Genomic DNA, 19,911 nt, shown 5'->3' with positions numbered 1-19,911 from the left:
TTCTGCTTGGAGGGGAGGAGCAGTAAATGCATAGGAGGGTGGGAGCTGCTCCAGGTGGTGGGAGGCAGGAACTATCTAGGGTGGGGAAAGGGAGTGACAGGATGTGACAAACCTGCTGAGACTTGTGTAATCTGGGGCCTACTTTTAAAGAATAGGAGTGGAACTTCCCCTCTTCGTGGAAGAGGAAATAACCCCTCAGCCAGGGCTGGGAAAACTTCCCAGGCTTCCAGTGCTGGAGCCGGAATCTACTGACACTTCATTAGTTACCACCACCCCCAATCTTTGTGGCAACTGCAAGCTTTATCAGTGATTATTTTATATCCTCTTCAGGTCATTGATAAGAATGTTAAATAACACAAGGCCAAGAACCAATCCTTGTGGGAACCCCCTAGAAAAGAAATCCACTCGACCGTGGTTCCCCATTTACAATCCCAGTTTTTAACCTATTTAAATAGAATGCCCTGTGTATTTTGTATGTTGCTAGTTTTCTAGTCAAAATATTCTGCTGAACCAAGTCATATGCCTTATCGAAGTCTAGGTATATTACATCAATACTATTAGTTGCAACCAAACTTTTGATCTCACCCAGTAAGGATATCCAGTTAGTTTGACAGAATCTGTTGTGTCTAAAAACTTTGTTAATGGGCACTAATTATATTACCCTCCTTAAATTCTTTATTAATGAAATCCAGTATCGGCTGCTGCACTCTTGTAATTAGCTGGGTCACCTCTTTTAACACGTTTTAAATATTGGCACAGCATTAGCTTTATTCCAGTCTTATGGAATTTTCCCCAGCATTCCAAGTCCTAATTAAAATTATCATTAACAGTCCACCACGCTCCTCCACCGGGTCTTTGAAAACTCTTGTTATCTGGACCCGCTGATTTAAACACGTCTAACTTTAATAGCTGCTGTTTAACGTCCTCATGAGTTAATGTTGGAATGGAAAGTGTCGTCGTCAACTACCTTATGTTTTGAGTTACTTCATCTGTTTTTCTCCAAATCCAGGAGAGAAACATTTATTGAACACTTTTACCTCTTCTCCATTATTTTTGATAATTCTGCCATTTCCATCTAGTAATTTACCACTACCATTGTTAGGATTAATTTTGTACTTAATATACTTTTAAAAACTTCCCTCTTATTTTCATTGATTGATCATTGATTTCTGATAGCTTTAGGGTGACCAGATGTACCGATATTTAACTCTTTGTCCCGCGTCCCGATTGATGTATGATCGGGACACCAATTGTCCCAATAATCAGATAAGGAGGCGGCGAGTTCCCCACTCCTTGCCTCCTTCTCCCTCCCCCAGCATGCCGCGTCCCCACTCCTCCCCTCCCTCCCAGTACTTCCCGCTGCCTAACAGCTGTTTGGCGTGGGTTGGACTTTCCGGGAGGGAGGGGAGGAGCAGGGATGCAGCACGCTCGGGGAGGAGGCGGAGAGGAGGCAGGGCAGGGGTGGGCACTCGGGGGGAGGGGGTAGAATGAGGGGGGGTGAGAGTCGTGCAGGGGCAGGTGAGCACCCACCCGGCAGATGGGAAGTGGGCACCATAGGTGAGTGGCGGGGGGGTGAAAAGGAGAGTGGCGGGGGGTGAAGAGGAGAGGGGTGGGTGGGGCCTGAGGAGGGACGCAGCAAGCCAGCAGCAGGCTGGGGCATGAGGAAAGGCACAATGCGGGGGGAGGAGGACTGAACGGGGGAGTGGAGCCTGGGGCAGAGTAGGCGGGATCCTGGGAGGAGTGGGGGTTGGACTATTGGCGGGGCTGATGGCACCCCAATGTGTCGCGATATTGCAGGCTTGTGATCTGGTCACTCTAGATACCTTCCTTACCAATTTTCTACAATTCTGAACTTCTAACTTCTAGTCTTTACTATTGACTTCCCCTTTCTTCCATATATTTTATTTGGAGAGTGTTGGGATTCCTACCAGGGAGCCACCAGCAGGGTCCAGAGACAGCCCCATCTCCTGTATCAAGCTCTGGCTAGTGGGTTATGTGATAAATGTGACGACCCTGCCTCCATCTGTCAGCTGGGAGACACAAAGATTCTCTCTTTCTACCCTCTGATGCCTCCTGGCTGCTCTAAGCAAAGTGGGGTGGGACTCTGTTAACATGGGCCTCCCGGAGCCTCCATTTACCTGGTGCTGCTGTTCCGTGAATAGTGGGGCTGTGAGTGGGGCAGCAGGTCCTGAGTGTTTGGACTCTTGCTCTTTCAGGGCCGGTGACCTTCGAGGAGGTGGCTGTGTATTTCACCAGGGCAGAGGGGGCTCTGCTGGACCCCACTCAGAGAGCCCTCTACAGGGATGTCATGCAGGAGAACTACGAGAATGTGACCTCGCTGGGTAAGGAGTCCTGTCCCCTGGGTTATTAGAAGCTGTGGGGTTTCTGAAGAACCTGAGTAGTAGTAATTTTATACCTTTATTTCTCATACAAGTTTTGACAAGTTTCCTTGTCCCCCTTTTTTTGCCTCATCTCCCACCCATTAGTATAATTTTTGGACATGTGCCTTTTTGGTGCCGTCAGTCATTTTAAAATTGCATCGAATGTATCCTTCTTGGATGCATTAATAACTACATTAATCACTGTAGCTTTCATGCCTGTTCCTCATTTTAAGAGGAAAATACGTCGCCTGTAGAATTCTAAATTGAGTAAATAGGTGTATGACTCATGCCTGGCTTGTGTGACAGTCAGATGAGCTCCTCTTTTGATAGGAGAGCGAATAATGTTCCCATTCAGGACCCCACGGGTGAAGGGAGAACAGAGCTGTGGGAGGGGAGGAGAAGGGGGGAGTAGGTAATTCTGGGGTGCCAGGACATGGGGAGGACGTGTGCAGGGTTAGAGCTAAGAATCAGCAGGGAGGGAGGAGGATGTGAGAGACGAGGCGGGAACACAAGAATCTCCCACGTGCCAGCTGAGAGTAATGGGAAGAAGGGGGAGGGGAGTGTGGGGGAAGGGCACCCGGGAAGTGGGGTGGGTGGGTCTGTGGGCGGTAGGAGAGGTTTGGGGATCTAGAGCTGGGGGGGGAACCCAGACCTTTAACCACGAATCCCTGCCCAAGCCTTGTTGGTTTAGAACCTCCACTCCAGTTTTATTTCTGTTCAGTTTCACTTCATTATACATTTTTCCCCCCGAATATTATTATTTTAACTCTTGACCTCCCTTTGCCACTCATTACCCCCACCCCAATAACTTCCCCATCTGTGGCAATTGATCCTGAGTCCTTGCTGCATCCTCCCTCCCATAGGAGGGCCCCTTCCCAGGCACACATGGGCACTTTGCTGATGATGTCACGGGGTGGTCGTGTAGCCTATACAATTTTTACAACCTATAAGATTATGTATTGCGAAGCCATTCACACCAGTCGGGCTTATCTTGATACGCCGATACCGTCTGTTCCCCAGTGTTCCCTGCCCAGCTCTGATGCCGCAGAGCGTTTACCCCGTGTCCCCCTTCCCCAGCTCTGATGCCATGGAGCCTTGCCTGTGTACCTGTTCCCTTTTCCCCCCCCCTTAACAAACATTCGACATTGATGTGGCCTCATCTGGAGTACTGTGTCCAGTTTTAGGCCCCGCACTACAAGAAGGATGTGGAAAAATTGGGAAAGCGTCAAGCGGAGGATAACAAAAAATTACTAGGGAACTGGGGCACATGACTTCTGAAGAGAGGCTGAGGGAACTGGGATTATTTAGTCTGCAGAAGAGAAGAGTGAGGGGGGATTTGATAGCTGCTTTCAGCTACCTGAAGGGGGGTCGAAAGAGGATGGATCTAGACTGTTCTCAGTGGTGGCAGATGACAGAACATGGAACAATGGTCTCAAGTTGCAGTGGGGGAGGTCTAGGTTGGATATGAGGAAACTATTTCACTAGGAGGCTGGTGAAGCACTGGAATGGGTTCCCTAGGGAGGTGGTGGAATCTCCTTCCTTAGAGGTTTTTAAGGCCCGGCTTGACAAAGCCCTGGCTGGGATGATTTAGTTGGGGATTGGCCCTGCTTTGAGCAGGGGGTTGGACTAGATACCTCCTGAGGTCCCTTCCAACCCTGAGATTCTATGATTCCAATTTATCTTCTCTCTCCTATAGAATCATAGAATTCAAGATCAGAAGGGACCATTATGATCATCTAGTCTGACCTCCTGCAAGATGCAGGCCACAGAAGCCGATCCACCCACTCCTGAACTAATTCTCTCCCTTAACTCTGCTGTTGAATGCTCCAAATCATGATTTGGAGACTTCAAGTAGCAGTTAATCCACCAGCAAGCGACCCCTGCCCCATGCTTCGGAGGAAGGCGAAAAACCTCCAGGGCCACTGCCAATCTACCCTGGAGGAAAATTCCTTCCCGACCCCAAATATGGCGATCAGCTGAACCCCGAGCATGCGGGCAAGACTCTCCAGCCAGACCCTCTGAAAAAGGCTAACAATATCCCAACATTGACCCTTTGTACTAATTACCAGTGTGGCACGTTATTGACCTATTGACTAACCCCGTTATCCTATCATACCATCCCTTCCATAAACTTATCCAGCTTAATCTTAAAGTCATGGAGGTTCTTCGCCCCCACTGTTTCCCTCGGTAGGCTGTTCCAGAATTGCACTCCTCTGATGGTTAGAAACCTTCATCTAATTTCAAGCCTAAATTTCCTAACTGACAATTTATATCCGTTTGTCCTCGTGTTCACATTAGCACTGAGCTGAAATAATTCCTCTCCTTCCTTGGTATTTATCCCTCTGATATATTTAAAGAGTGCAATCATATCTCCTCTTGTCCTTCTTTTGGTTAAGGAAAACAAACCGAGCTCCTCAAGTCTCCTTTCATACGACAGGCCTTCCATTCCTCGGATCATTCTAGTGGCCCTTCTTTGTACCCGTTCCAGCTTGAATTCATCCTTCTTAAACATGGGAGACCAAAACTGCACACAATACTCCAAATGAGGTCTCACCAACGCCTTATATAACGGGACTAACACCTCCTTATCTCTACTAGAAATACCTCGCCTAATGCATCCCAAGACCGCATTAGCTTTTTTAACGGCCACATCACATTGCCTACTCATAGTCATCCTACGATCAACCAGGACTCCTAGGTCCTTCTCCTCCTCCGTTACTTCCAACTGGTGCGTCCCTAGCTTATAACTAAAATTCTTGTTAGTCATCCCTAAATGCATAACCTTACACTTCTCATTATTGAATTTCATCCTGTTACTAATACTCCAGTTTACAAGGTCATCCAAATCTCCCTGGAGGATATCCCGATCCTTTTCCAAATTGGCAATACCTCCCAACTTGGTGTCATCCGCAAACTTTATCAGCCCACTCCTACTTTTGGTTCCGAGGTCAGCTATAAATAGATTAAATAAAATCGGACCCAAAACCGAACCTTGAGGAACTCCACTGGTAACCCCCCTCCAACCCGACAGATCACCCTTCAATACGACCCTCTGCAGTCTCCCCTTTAACCAGCTCCTTATCCATCTCTGGATTTTCATTTCGATCCCCATCTGTTCCAATTTAACCAGTAATTCCTCATGCGGTACCGTATCAAACGCCTTACTGAAATCAAGATATATTAGATCCACCGCATTTCCCTTGTCTAAAAAGTCTGTTACTTTCTCAAAGAAGGAGATCAGGTTGGTTTGACACGATCTACCTTTCGTAAAACCATGCTGTAATCTGTCCCAGTTGCCATCGGCCTCATGCTCCGGAACCACTCTCTCCTTTAAAAATTTTTCCATGACTTTGCATACTACAGATGTTAAACTAACAGGCCTGTAGTTACCCGGGTCACTTTTTTTCCCCTTCTTCAATATAGGAACTACATTAGCTAATCTCCAGTCAAACGGTACAACCCCCGAGTTTAGAGATTTATTAAAAATCATCGCTAAGGGGCTTGCCATTTCACTCACCAATTCCCTTAATATTCTAGGATGAAGATTATCTGGGCCCCCGATTTACTTCCGTTAAGCTGTTCAAGTTTGGCTTCTACCTCAGATACCGTAATGTCTACCCCCATATCTTCATTCCCATCAGTCCCTCTACCACTATTCCTTAGCCCTTCATTAGCCTCATTAAAGACCGAGGCAAAATATTCGTTTAGATATTGTGCCATGCCAAGATTATCCCTAATCTCCACTCCGTCTAAAGTTTTAAGCGGTCCCACTTCTTCCTTCTTGGTTTTCTTCCTATTTATATGGCTAAAAAACCTTTTGCTATTGGTTTTAATCCCCTTCACTAGGTCCATCTCCACCCGGCTCTTTGCCTTTCTCACTGCTTCCCTACGCCCTCTGACCTCAATAAGGTAGGTTTCTTTGCTGATCCCTCCCATTTTCCAGTCCTTGTAGGCTTTCTGTTTTTTCTTAATCACCCCTCTGAGACGCTTGCTCATCCAGTTCGGTCTAAAACTGCTACCTACGAACCGTTTTCCCTTTCTCGGGATACAGGCCTCTGACAGCTCCTGCAACTTCAACCTGAAGTAACCCCAGGCGTCTTCCGCCTTTAGATCCCTAAATATGTTAGTCCAGTCCACTTCCCTAACTAGTCGCCTTAATTTAGTAAAGTTAGCCCTTTTGAAATCGTAAACCTTAGTCTCAGAGGCAATTTTGTTTATCCTTCCATTTATTTTGAACCGAATTAGCTCATGATCACTCGAGCCAAGGTTGTCCCCTACAACTATTTCCTCAACAAGGTCCTCGTTACTCACCAAAATCAGATCTAAAATGGCATCCCCCCTCGTCGGTTCAGCAACTACTTGATGAAGGAATTCATCAGCTATCACGTCTAGGAAAAGCTGAGCCCTATTATTATTACTAGCATTTGTTTCCCAATCTATATCCGGGAAGTTAAAGTCTCCCATGATCACACAGTTCCTATTAGTATTTACCTCCTTAAAAACATTAAAGAGCTCTCTATCCATATCCAGGCTAGATCCCGGCGGTCTATAGCACACCCCAATCACTATCCCAGGGGAGGCTCTAGTAGTTTTCTTCCCCAATGTCACCATTGCCCAAACAGACTCCGTATTATCCATTGCATTGCTAGTTATTTCGTTACATTTCACCTCATTATTGACATACAATGCTACTCCCCCACCTTTACCTTTGTTTCGGTCTTTCCTAAACAGCACATACCCTTCCATACCTGTACTCCAGTCTTGGCTACCGTTCCACCATGTTTCAGTTATTCCTACGATATCCGGTTTCAATTCTCGGACCAGGAGCTCCAGTTCCTCCATTTTGTTACCTAAGCTTCTCGCATTGGTGAACAAACATCCTAATTTTTGCTGTTTGGCTCCTCTCACCCTTTTCACCCAACTCGGTAGGGACACAGTACTACCAGTATGACCTGTCGGTCTAGTATCCGTCCCCCCCCCCCCCCTTCCTTATACCTAACTCTCCCCCTCTGGTTATATCTGTTGTTATCCTGTTGTTTTCCCTTCCAATGTATAAATTTGGCGCGGAGAGTACCTGGACCTCTCCCAACCGTCTCCCCCCAATGTCTAGTTTAAAGCTCGTTTAATCAGATGAGCCAGCCTCCCTCCTAGAATTCTACTTCCTTCCCTACTCAGGTGGAGCCCATCCCGTGAGAACAGTTCTCTGTCCCCGAAAGCCTCCCAGTGCCCATACATCCCAAAGCCCTCCTTGTAACACCACTCCCTCAGCCAACTATTTATCGTCACGATCTTGTCACCTCTTTGGCGCCCTTCCCTAGGGACAGGTAGAATCCCACTGAAAATCACCTGAGCCTCAATTTCCTTGAGTGTCTTACCCAACCTGGCATAGTCTCCCTTGATCCTCTCTAGCGAGAATCTAGCCGTGTCATTCGTTCCTACATGAAGGATGATCAACGGGTTCTTACCTGCTCCTCTTAGGATCCTTTTCAACTGCAGGTCCACATCCTGTATTTTAGCACCCGGTAGACAGCACACCCTTCTGTTCTCTGGATCGGCCCTGGTCACAGGCCTGTCCAACCTTCTCAGTATGGAATCCCCAATCAGATAGACCTGCCTTTGCCTGGGGACAGTGCGGTCCTCTAACCTATCCTCCGTCCCCCCTGGTTGCAAGCTCCTTCCATTCCTACCATCCCTTGTGGTTCCCCTTGAGCCATCCTGCATCCTCCCTGGGCCCACATTTGGTGCTGCCTCCATCGACGCCTCCCCTCTTTCTATCGGACTAGCCTGGCTCCTCACCTTTTTCCTTGCCCTCCCACCGTCAGCTACCACCTGCTGTACCCCTTCCTCATTCTTCAAACCTGTTCCTTAACTCTATTTCTCCCTCACTGTCTCTCCTTTTCCTCGGCCTGCTTCTCACGGTCACATGCTTCCACCGCCCATATTCCTCATCTGGCAGTCCCCCCTCACTGGCCTCGGCCCCTGCTTCCTCCTGTACCTCTGAGCATTCCCCTTCAGCCACAGCTTGCCATTGCTCCATCAGCTGCTTGAACCCCCTTCCATGCTCTACCAGGGTTTCTACCTGCAGCTCTAGGCCCTGTATCTTTTCCTCCAGCAGCTCTATTCGGCGGCACTTCATGCATATATAGTACTGTTCTGGGTCCCCTGCTAGGACCATGTACATACCGCAGCTGCTGCATGCAATCATCCTCATTGTGTCCTCTGCTGCTTGGCTCATGGCTGCTGTTGTCTCTGCCTCGCTCGGCGTTCTTACCTGGGGGACACAGGACACACAGCACTGCGCCCCCTTCCGCCTCCCCCTGTAAACTCCCACTCAAACTCCCCTGTTCGCCGCCCTGTTTGCTGGCTCCTGTGCCACTGCTCGCAGCTGTGCCTCTGCCCGGCTGGGCGGCCGCTTTTATAGGCCCCTCCTCAGCCTAGCTCCGCCCCCTACTCAGGGCTCCGCTGCCCGCTCAGCAGTCTGCCCCGACGGGCCTCTACAGATAGATACTGTTTGACTCAGTTTATATAGTAATATTCTCAGCTATACCTTAGCCAATCATTGTGCTGAAATTTAACTAACCAATTCTAACATATTGTAATATAATTCTCTAACCAATTATATCCCACTATCCTAATTAACTTACACCTAGGAAAATTAATTATACAACAGACAGAAACAATTAGAGAAGCAGACTGATTAAGAAGGTAAAAGTGGTGGCCATAAAGATAAAATAATACAGAAATGAGTGTTTCACAACCACAACCATTGATAAGGGATTTATTGCCCGACAGTGTAGCCTGATTTGGAATGTGTTAGTAATGTTGATTTAATTTATCCACTTAATGTATTTTTATTTAATTAATTTTAATTACTTGATGATATTAAAATAATTATGGATATTAATTAGTATGGGTTTAGGCTCTCCAATTTGTTTGATCAGAAGAATAGTGAAAAGTGCAATTTCATGCATTTAGGGATTAATAACAAGAATTTTAGTTATAAATTGGGGACGCATCAGTTGGAAGTAACAGAGGAGGAGAAGGACCTAGGAGTATTGGTTGATCACAGGATGACTATGAGCCGCCAATGTGATATGGCTGTTAAAAAAGCTAATGCGGTCTTGGGATGCATCAGGCGAGGTATTTCCAATGAAGATAAGGAGGCGTTAGTACCGTTCTACAAGGCACTGGTGAGACCTCATCTGGAATATTGTGTGCAGTTCTGGTCTCCCATGTTTAAGAAGGATGAATTCAAACTGGAACAGGTACAGAGAAGGGCTACTAGGATGATCCGAGGAATGGAAAACCTGTCTTATGAAAGGAGACTCAAAGAGCTTGGCTTGTTTAGCCTAACCAAAAGAAGGCTGAGGGGGGATATGATTGCTCTTTATAAATATATCAGAGGGATAAATATCAGGGAGGGAGAGGAATTATTTAAGCTTAGTACCAATGTGGACACAAGAACAAATGGATATAAACTGGACACTAGGAAGTTTAGACTTGAAATTAGATGAAGGTTTCTAATCATCAGAGGAGTGAAGTTCTGGAACAGCCTTCCAAGGGGAGTAGTGGGGGCAAAAGACATATCTGGCTTCAAGGCTAAGCTTGATAAGTTTATGGAGGGGATGGTATGATTGGATAGCCTAATTTTGGCAATTAATTGATCCTTGATTATTAGCAGGTAAATATGCCCAGTGGCCTGTGATGGGATGCTAGATGGGTTGGGATCTGAGTTACTACAGAGAATTATTTCCTGGGTGCTGGTGGGTTAAACCCCACATGCTCAGGGTTTAACTGATCACCATATTTGGGGTCGGGAAGGAATTTTCCTCCAGGGCAGATTGGCAGAGGCCCTGGAGGTTTTTCGCCTTCCTCTGCAGCATGGGGCACGAGTCACTGGCTGGAGGATTCTCTGCACCTTGAGGTCTTTAAACCGCAATTTGAGGACTTCAATAACTCAGACATAGGTTAGGGGTTTGATACAGGAGTGGGTGGGTGAGATTCTGTGGCCTGCGTTGTGCAGGGGGTCAGACTAGATGATCGTAATGGTCCCTTCTGACCTTAAAGTCTATGAGTATGAGAAGATAAAAGTTCGTCCTGAATCAGGGCTTCACAGATGTTATAAAAGGACCTTTGGGGGTATGACAGGAAGCTCACACTGAGACAGATACAGTCATAAAGACCTTTTATTAAAATCAATGAAATAGTAAGCAGGTGGTAAAACAGTTAGAATTACAGAGTTGCAATTGTACTAGTGTTATTCAAGAGATACATATGATAATACAATATTATGTGCTGCAAACTTTGGTTAATACTCACACTCTGTTTTAATAACCTGGTGTTGGAAGATACAGGACCCCGTCTCTGGTGGTTCCGGCTTCACACCTCTAGCAGAGGAAGCTAATGCAGAGCTGTTAAAGCTGGTTACTCTCTAACTTAACTCAATAAACCTTAAACTGAAATAAAGCGTAGGGAAACCAAGCATAGCCGAGTCCCCTTAAAACTTAAAGTTTGAAAAGAAACAAAGTCCGGTCGATTAATAGTTAATAGGTGTCGTAGATGGGTGGCATCGATACGTTGATGAAGATGGGGACAATGAGGAGTAGATAGGTGGGTAGCTTGCCTCTAAAATGGAGAGAATTTTATAGGGCATTGGTTGTAAATCCTTCCCCCACAGAAATGTGAGGGTACCCTTACCCCATAGGCTAGTATGTCTGTGCGTATGGATGACAGGTATGTGCGCTCTTGTGGTGTCCTTGTTACGTCTGTGGGTACAACTTTGAAAAATCCCCTTTGCCATCCTGCATTGTCTACTGAGTTAGGCAAAAATCTCTAGACATCTGGTGAGTGTTTTAGCTATTTGGGTCATCTTTACTTTTCTGGGTAAAGGGTCCCGATATAGATCTGCTAACTTTGCCTTAGCTTAACATACAGGGTTTTAGCCTGTAGGTCTCTTGCATTACAGCTAAACTTATTTTTAATATAAATCTGTAAACCTATTACATCAAATACTCAAATTTATAAGAAAAGATATATCTGTGCAAGCAAGCAGATTAAACCTTAGGGCTACAACAGGATGCTGTCCAACTAAGTTTTCTTTAACCATCTTAAGATCTGTTTTTTTGTTTTTTTTATCTGGTGGTGATGGGCACTCTCCGGACAGTATTGTCTTCCTAACAGCCCAATAGCACCTTATTTCAGTGTGACTGGTTTGGGATGCGAGGATGTGACCCTTGGCTTCCCAGCTTATGGCTGCCCCTGGTGCTTAGCCAAAGGCCTTAGCCCAAGAACAAGGCCTCAGATTATCACAGTAAGAGAAGGCCCTTACAAATACAGACAGTGATTTTGATTCTTTGTTTTTATACCCCTGTAAGTAGCTAAGTGATAAAATACACCTAAGTTCTTAAACTATCGGCTTTACAGGCAGGCCTGAATATCTCTGTTCTAACAATGGGTTCTACCCCTTCCCCCACTCTGTGTCTGTCTTGTCTATTTAGATTGTAAATTCTTCAGGGCCTGGGCCATCTACTATTCTCTGTTTGTACTTGTCCTAGCACAGTGGGGACCCACTGTTAGTTGGCCCTGAGGCACTAAGATAATGAATATGATTTATAATAATAATAACTCTCCTGCCACTTGGAGCCAAGGAAGCTGGCCTTGGGATGTTACTGCTTAAAAATGAGCAGGGATTACAACCATGGAATATTCTTTGTGACAAGTATCCCACAAATTCCACTGACCTCCCTTCTTTTCTTTGCCTGGAGTAGGGTTTCCAATTTCCAAACCTGATGTGATCTCGCAGCTGGAACGAGGGGAAGAGCCGTGGGTCCCGGACCTCCAGGCCTCTGAGAAAGAAGTGCTCCCGAGAGCAGCCTTCACAGGTGAGGAATTGGTTAAACCAACTCAACAACTGTGTGGGAATGCAGGAAACATTTGGGATGCCCTACAAAGACCCTGTGAGCTCTCCAAGTTCAGGATTGTTCCCTGCAGATGTGGAATCATTATGGCAGATGTCACTCATGGCTTCCCTCCTACCCTGACTGACAACTGGCAGCAGGTCCCTCCCCGGTCTCGCTTTCCCCTGAGTGTTCTGGTGAGATGTGGACCAAAACTGATCCCTTCCTCTCTCCTCTGGGGAAGGGTTTGGGGAAAATCAGCTCCTGAGAGGTTTGATCTCTCCCACACACATTTTGTTTTTTCATCCCTTTTTCCATTCCTCTCTCTGAGATTTCCTTTCTTTCTGGCACAGGGAGTGACCTGTGTCTGGATTCTCTCTGTCTCCCATCAGGTGATGGGATGGTGAGTGAGAATGAGAAGGAGAAACTCCAGCAGGAAGACGCTGAGCAAGTAGAACCACATGGAACGTTATCAGGAAGATCCAAAGGGAACGTTTCCGGGCGTTGTGCACTCCCAGAAAAAGCAAAAGCCTGTGAGACTCAGCAGATGCCAGAGGAAAACTTCAGTAGCCACTCAGACCTTATAACCCGCGAGAGAATCCACTTGGAAGGGAAACGCTACACATGCCATGAGTGTGGGAAAAGCTTCAGTGGGACCTCTGCCCTTATCAGACATCACAGAACCCACACTGGAGAGAGACCCTACACGTGCCCTGAGTGCGGGAAAAGCTTCAGTGATAGTTCAAGCCTCATCTCACATCAGCGAATCCACACAGGAGAGACGCCCTACACATGCTATGAGTGTGGGAAAAGCTTTAAGGACAGCTGTGCCCTGAGCAAACATGGAAGAATCCACACGGGTGAGAAACCTTATGGATGCGCTGAGTCCGGGAAAAGCTTCATTCATAGTTCAGCCCTCATCTCACATCGTAGAATCCACTCAGGAGAGACACCCTACACATGCGCTGAGTGCGGGAAAAGCTTCAGTCAGCGCTCAAACCTTATCGCACATCAGAGAACGCACACAGGAGAAAGGCCCTACACGTGCTCTGAGTGCGGGAAAAGCTTTAAGCACAGCTCTGCCCTGAGCAGACATCGGAGAATCCACACGGGTGATAAACTTTATGAATGCTCTGAGTGCGGGAAAAGCTTCAGTCGGCGCTCACACCTTATCAGACATCAGAGAATCCACACAGGGGAGACGCCCTACACATGCGCTGAGTGCGGGAAAAGCTTCAGGCGACACTCAAACCTTATCACACATCAGAGAACCCACACAGGAGAGAAGCCCTACACGTGCTCTGAGTGCGGGAAAAGCTTTAATCAGAGCTCTACCCTGAGCGCACATAGGAGAATCCACACGGGTGAGAAACCTTATGGATGCTCTGAGTGCGGGAAAAGCTTCAGTCATAGTTCAGCCCTCATCTCACATCGTAGAATCCACTCAGGTGAGACGCCCTACACATGCGCTGAGTGCAGGAAAAGCTTCATTCATAGTTCATCCCTCATCTCACATCGTAGAATCCACACAGGAGAGATGCCCTACATGTGCTCTGAGTGCGGGAAACGCTTTAATCACAGCTCTGTCCTGAGCGCACATAGGAGAATCCACACGGGTGAGAAACCTTATGGATGCTCTGAGTGCGGGAAAAGCTTTAGTCAGCGTTCACACCTTATCAAACATCAGAGACGCCACACAGGGGAGACGCCCTACACATGCGCTGAGTGCGGGAAAAGCTTCATTCATAGTTCATCCCTCATCTCACATCGTAGAATCCACACAGGAGAGACGCCCCACACGTGCTCTGAGTGCGGGAAAAGCTTCAGGCGACGCTCAAACCTTATCGCACATAAGAGAATCCACACAGGAGAGAAGCCTTACACATGCTCTTAGAGCGGGTAAAGCTTCAATTGGAGTTCAAACCTTATCACGCATCAGAGAATCCACACAGGGGAGACGCCCTTCACATGCTCTGAGTTCGGGAAAAGCCTCAAAAATAGCTCACACCTTATTAGACATCGGACAATCCACACGAGAGACCTGTAATACGTGCCTTGATTAGGGCTGGCCAAAGTTGGTTGTTTTTTTTTAATAATCACATTTGCTAATTCTCACCTAGTGATCGGTGCACCATCTTCACTGTGGTCTCTCAGCTCCCCCAGATGAGTTGCCTGCTTCTGCCTTTTGCAGCTCACCCTTCTTTGGGGTCAGTCCTGTGATCTTTTCTATCAACTCCTTTCCTTCTGAGTCATAGGAGTGTGTCCCCCTCCAGCCAGGAATGTTCATCAGCTCCAGGTGGGGTACCCTGAGGCAAAAACTACCTGTGCCTGACATCCACTAGGGCTGCACATGGCGTTGGCTGCTCAAGTGAGTGATCTTGGGGTAAAAAGACAATTACAGTTGTAGAGCAGATGTAGCGCAGGTGCAGGGGTTGGCATTAGCTTTCCCGTTACCTGACCTAAACTCCATCACTTTTCCTAGTCTAAACTGTGATTTTTTTCCTGCTTTGACCTCCTGAGGTCCCTTCCAACCCTGAGATTCTATCATTCTATTATAATGTCCTTAAGTCTTGTCAAGTAGTGTCCGGCTAAGCACCATTAGGCCTCAACCTTCCAGAAGTTGTAAGAAGCGAGTACAGTTGAATCCTGCAAGCATGAGCATAATCTAGCTAGGAAGCTTTATCGACTAAAAAGGAAACTCTGTAAAGATAGATACAGGCTTGTGGATACTATGCTCTGCAACCAAATACCTCTTTAAGCTGACTCGAGCATTTTTGAGTCCAGCAAATTGACCACAATTAGTCGCATAGAGTAGAGCTGAGCTGAGCACAGGTGCACAGTTCAGAAGTTCAAAACAACTGCAAATACCTCACTGAAACATTTGGCCACCTTTATTGGTTGACCTGTTTTAAAACACGGCCAGCAAATACTGTATAAAAAGAGTTTAAAGATGCAAGTGTGTGTGTGTTTTGACCTAAAAGAGGTCACTCTTTGTCAGGCTCCACATGCACCCCCTGAACCAAAGGGACTTGTGCTTCACCGACTATCTGTGCCTGGCCAGTGCAGGAAACAGTCACCTGAAGGTAATGTATCTTTGGAGGAATGCAGGGTAAGGTTTCAGAGTGGCAAGGTCTGGTTGTGCTCGAGCTAGTTAATCTTAAGTCTGTATTAATATTATAGTTTAATTATATTGGCAAATTGTTTACGTTGTTTAACTATTGACTAATACTATTTTTAATCAATATATAACAACTGTATATGTGTTGTTCCTTGCTGAAAGCAGGTACGGCGCAGGGGAAGCTGGTAGTTTATAAATCATCATAGCTTTAAAGTCGCTGTGCCTGTCTTCAGTATAAGTTACCATCAAGTTTATCATAAAAGTCCATCAAAGTTTATAAGGGCTAGTCTACACTTACCGCGCGGGTCGACGCGGTGAGTTCGACTTTCCGGAGTTCGAACTATCGCGTCTGATCTAGACGCGATAGTTCGAACTCCGGAAGCGCTAGTTCGAACTCCGGTACTCCACCTCGGCAGCTGGAGTTAGCAGAGTCGACCTTGGAGCCGCGGAGTTCGGTTCCGCGGCGTCTGGACGGGTACGTAGTTCGAACTAGGGTAGTTCGAATTCAGCTACGCTATTCACGTAGCTGAATTTGCGTACCCTAGTTCGACCCCCATTCTTAGTGTAGACCAGGCCTAAGTTGTTAGCGAAGGTTATAGGTAGGTTGAGGTCAGTACCATATAGTGAATCAATGTCTTAGTATTGCATAGAGAATTGTATTTGTTGGGGGTGGTTACAGTGCGTGTGAAGTTGCTGGGCAATCGGTAACAGTAGCATTGCACGTGCTTGTGACTATTTTCAGTATTTACCTTTGATATGTGCACTTATCGGAACAGGCAGTTAATGCACAATATTACGTGGACTTGTGCTTGTCTCCAGTCTAACTTGCCATTTGTATTAATCCTCACTCAGTGCTGGTCTTTACTTCTGTTTTTCTTATTCTGTCTGTGTTGTCATTAGAAACCTTTCTGGAGGAATAATTAGTTGTTTGGTTTCTCTTTTGCGGACACTACTCAACCTCATTCCATCTGTGTTGGGTGGTGGGAAGTAGCGATCACCCAGAGCCCCCCTAGGGCTCTGACGTCTGCCTCTCCACGTAAACAAACCCTGAGCATCACGGTTATACTGTTCCCCCATTTCAAAGCCATTGTTAGTCATCAGGTTCCCCTTCGGGAACAAATTGTTTCAGTCCCAGTTGCTCTGCTGTTGCTTCAGGTTGTGCTGCAGAGCAGATATTTTTACTACCATTTTCCTCACTTAAAATGTATTGAACTATAAGGGACCTGCTTAATCTGAGGCTAATATTTCTACCTTCTGTCCCTCTCCGCTAGCCCTCTGGCCTGACCCTTCACACGATACAGGCAGAAGAGAGAGAGCATGGCAAAACAGCTCTCCCTTTTATCATGGCCTTTCTTTCCTCTTGGCTCCCCGCCCCCCTTCAGAGTCAGGTGAGCATTACCTCATCGCCGTCCCAAACTGCCCCAAGGAAAGGGGTGACTCCCCCCAGGGTCTAATGCAGGGATCTCAAACTCAGATCACCACCAGGGCCACATGAGGACTCGTACATTGGCCTGAGGGCTGCATCACTGACACCTTTACATATAAAGATACAAAATCCTCTCCGCCATGGCCCTGCCTCCACTCCATCCCTTCCAGGAGGCCCTGCCCCACCCCGTTCCTGCCCCCATTCCAACCCCTTCCCCAAATCCCCGCCCCTGCCCCACCGCCTCCCGAGTACACGGCTCCCCACTCCTCCCCCTCCCTCCTGGAAAGCGCTAGGCGCCACCAAACAGCTGTTTACCTCCAGGTGCTTCCCGCCACCAGGCAGAGGAGCGGGGATGCGGCGCGCTGGGGGGGGAGCTTGGCGGCAGCAGGAAATGACTCTGGGGGGCAGGGAGCTTGTTGGGCTGCCAGAAATAACTCAGCGGGCCGCATGTTTGAGACCCCTGGTCTAGCAGACTATTCTGTTGCTGCCTAAGCGAGTGTCCGTTGTTCCCTGTGAGGCTGGGCGGGGTTTGTCCCATCCATGCCCTGATGAGGTGTGAACTGCCTCTCTGTTCTTGGAGAGTTTTTGCCTGGGCTTGCTTTAAGCCACGAGGATACATTTTCAGCCTCATAACTCTATATATGAAATTGTAACCTACAACCTTCCTATAACATTACAGTAACGATTACTGTAACAACCCCACGCAGTGCATCCCGAGCCTTCCGATCACCCCCAACATGACAAACTGTGCATTGGATACCACAGTCATTTTATACAGATGGGGTGTAGGGTGTCCCCCCGAGGTACAGAGCGTCACACATCCCCAAAACCATTCCTCTAACCCCCATCCCAACCCTCCTGTGAAAACAGGAGAGCCAGAGAGGTGCTGTCTCTAATTCACCTGAGGAATAAATGCCCTGTTCTCCGAGGAAGCAGACAACAAATGGCCCTGTTAATTGTGCTGTCCTCCACACAGAAATCTCACAGGCGCCGGACACTTATCATCTTGGTTTTGTGTGCAGAACCAGACATGGAGCACATCAAGGCTTTCAGGATTCATGGCAGGGGATACTTACGATGGGAGGCTCCAGGTGCAGAAATGTCTGTGGTTAAGCAGAATGTAATTCAAGAAGGTAACACAGCCAGCACTTTTATTAGTAGGAGGTTACGGGATTCTTGTGCCCTTTGACCCAAATGCATATCGTAACTGATGGTTTTAAAGTCTATTGCCATTGCCATGCTCATTGGAAATGATTTTTCAGTGCAGCTCAGACTGTTAGGGTGTATACGCGCAGCAAGAAGAAATACGATGCTGGGACCCCATATGGAAACAGTAAAGCCCCATGAACTGCTGAACGAATGGGAGAGTCTCTCTTTAACTGCTCGGCAGGATGGGGAAGCAGCATTCTTCCAGGGGTGGGGGAGGTGGAGACCAGTTCCTGGACTGCAGCTGAAGGCACCATCACCTCAGGAAGGGAGGGGGATAAAGTGCCTGTCAGTGAGAGAACCGGCCAGGCTGTTAGCTGTGATCCCTTTGCAGCAGAACGGGCGTCACAGACTGCTGAAGAGAGCACAGAGGGGGGCGCCCAGAGAAGGAAACGGGAAGGAATAGTGGAAGTACATGAATGTCTCCTTACTGGTCACGTGGGAAAGGATGCCTGGGCAGAGTGGCTGATTCAGCATCTCTGCACCCAGGCACTCGGCCTGTGACTCGGGTTCAGAGAGGACGGACTGTGAAACTGACCTCCCAAAGGGGAGCAGGCACACAGCTGACTTCTCGGGGATAGAGAAAGGGGTGATGGAGGGTACCCCAATCCAGCTCCCAGTTTTTCAGGACACCGGTCCTGATATGCTCGTGGAAATTAACTGTCTCTTTAAGACAGGATGCAAATTCTACTGAAGAAATACTTGTCTGTAAGAACGCAAATGACCCAATTGGCAGAGGCTGTTTGAAATGGAAGTAATTAAAGTCTATACTGATCTGTATTCTCATCCACATGATTTCTCTCCCATATTCCATCACTGCAATCTTTGGAGAATGGTTTTATTTCACAATTCCTTACTAATAAGGGGTAAAAGACCTCAACTAAGCTTTTAAGGATTTGCTACTGTTTCCTATATTACTAATTAAAAGAGAAATATAATCAGAAAGATATTGGAAAGATGAAAGTTATCACATAATTAGTCTCTCGTTTGTTAACAAATAATGAACTTCATGTTTAATTTCATTGTCACTGGTAACAATAACATAATCAAAGATTACACAATCTTATAATAATGTTACTTTCCTTCAATTCCATTTAAAACCCATTTCCACCAAGTGAACCCTTCTGTAAGCTTGTGGTTTACACCCATATAGGTGCCTTCCATTTCTGGAAGTTAATCTCTGGTTTTTCTGCCATAAGTGTTGGTCAAAGGGGTCTCACTCTATGTGGGAAGGTTTGCAACATGAGAAAAACCAATTCTATTCTATTTTCACACTATTAATCTTTCCAAGTAGCTGGAGATGTGATGCAAAGACATAAAACACAAGACCAAAACTAAGAGACTAAGCATAAAATCAGGACTCCACATTCATATATCCTGCAGTCTGAACGTGGAGCTTGGCAGACTCATTCCCTAATGGGTTATCATCACTTACACAAAAGGAAAGTCCTTATTGTCCAACAGTGCAGCCAGATTGGGATCCGTGAGGAAGGAACGTCCTGAGAAAAAGAGCTGATGCCTTCACTTTGCCTTGTGAAACTTTGGATTCAAATGGTAAAGGACAGTTATTCTCAATCTAACCAGGGTATCTTTGGGACACTAATCAATGGCTCTGAACTAGGGAGTTGTGTTCTAAACACAGTGTTACATGGACCGTAGCTCGCCACAGCTTTCATCTCACTGGGTGTCTGCTGTTTCTACCTGTGTTCTTGCCAAATCCTTGGTCTTGATGGGGGCAAATTGACATTTCTCTGGAGAAGAATCCTTTACCAAACCATCCAAAATCTCAAAAGTGCTGGTGAGGAATGGCTTCTCCAAATATGCCCAGTTTATTTTTTTAGTCTGCTGGAACAGGTCTAAATTAGAAGCTAAATATACGTCTGG

General features: G+C 46.8%; 1 protein-coding gene across 1 annotated transcript in view; it reads left to right on the top strand.

The window, feature by feature from the left end:
- LOC123356631 overlaps nt 1-19,911 on the top strand; it is an 871,996-nt gene that overhangs the window by 579,044 nt on the left and 273,041 nt on the right. The window contains 1 exon segment of the mRNA XM_044999988.1: nt 12,902-14,161. Coding sequence (XP_044855923.1) covers nt 12,902-14,161 — 1,260 coding nt within the window.

The sequence above is a fragment of the Mauremys mutica genome, chromosome 26, assembly GCF_020497125.1.
Source record: "Mauremys mutica isolate MM-2020 ecotype Southern chromosome 26, ASM2049712v1, whole genome shotgun sequence".
NCBI lineage: Eukaryota > Metazoa > Chordata > Testudines > Geoemydidae > Mauremys > Mauremys mutica.
Note: the sequence above shows the minus strand (reverse complement) of the source record. Positions and strands in the feature narration are given on the sequence as shown.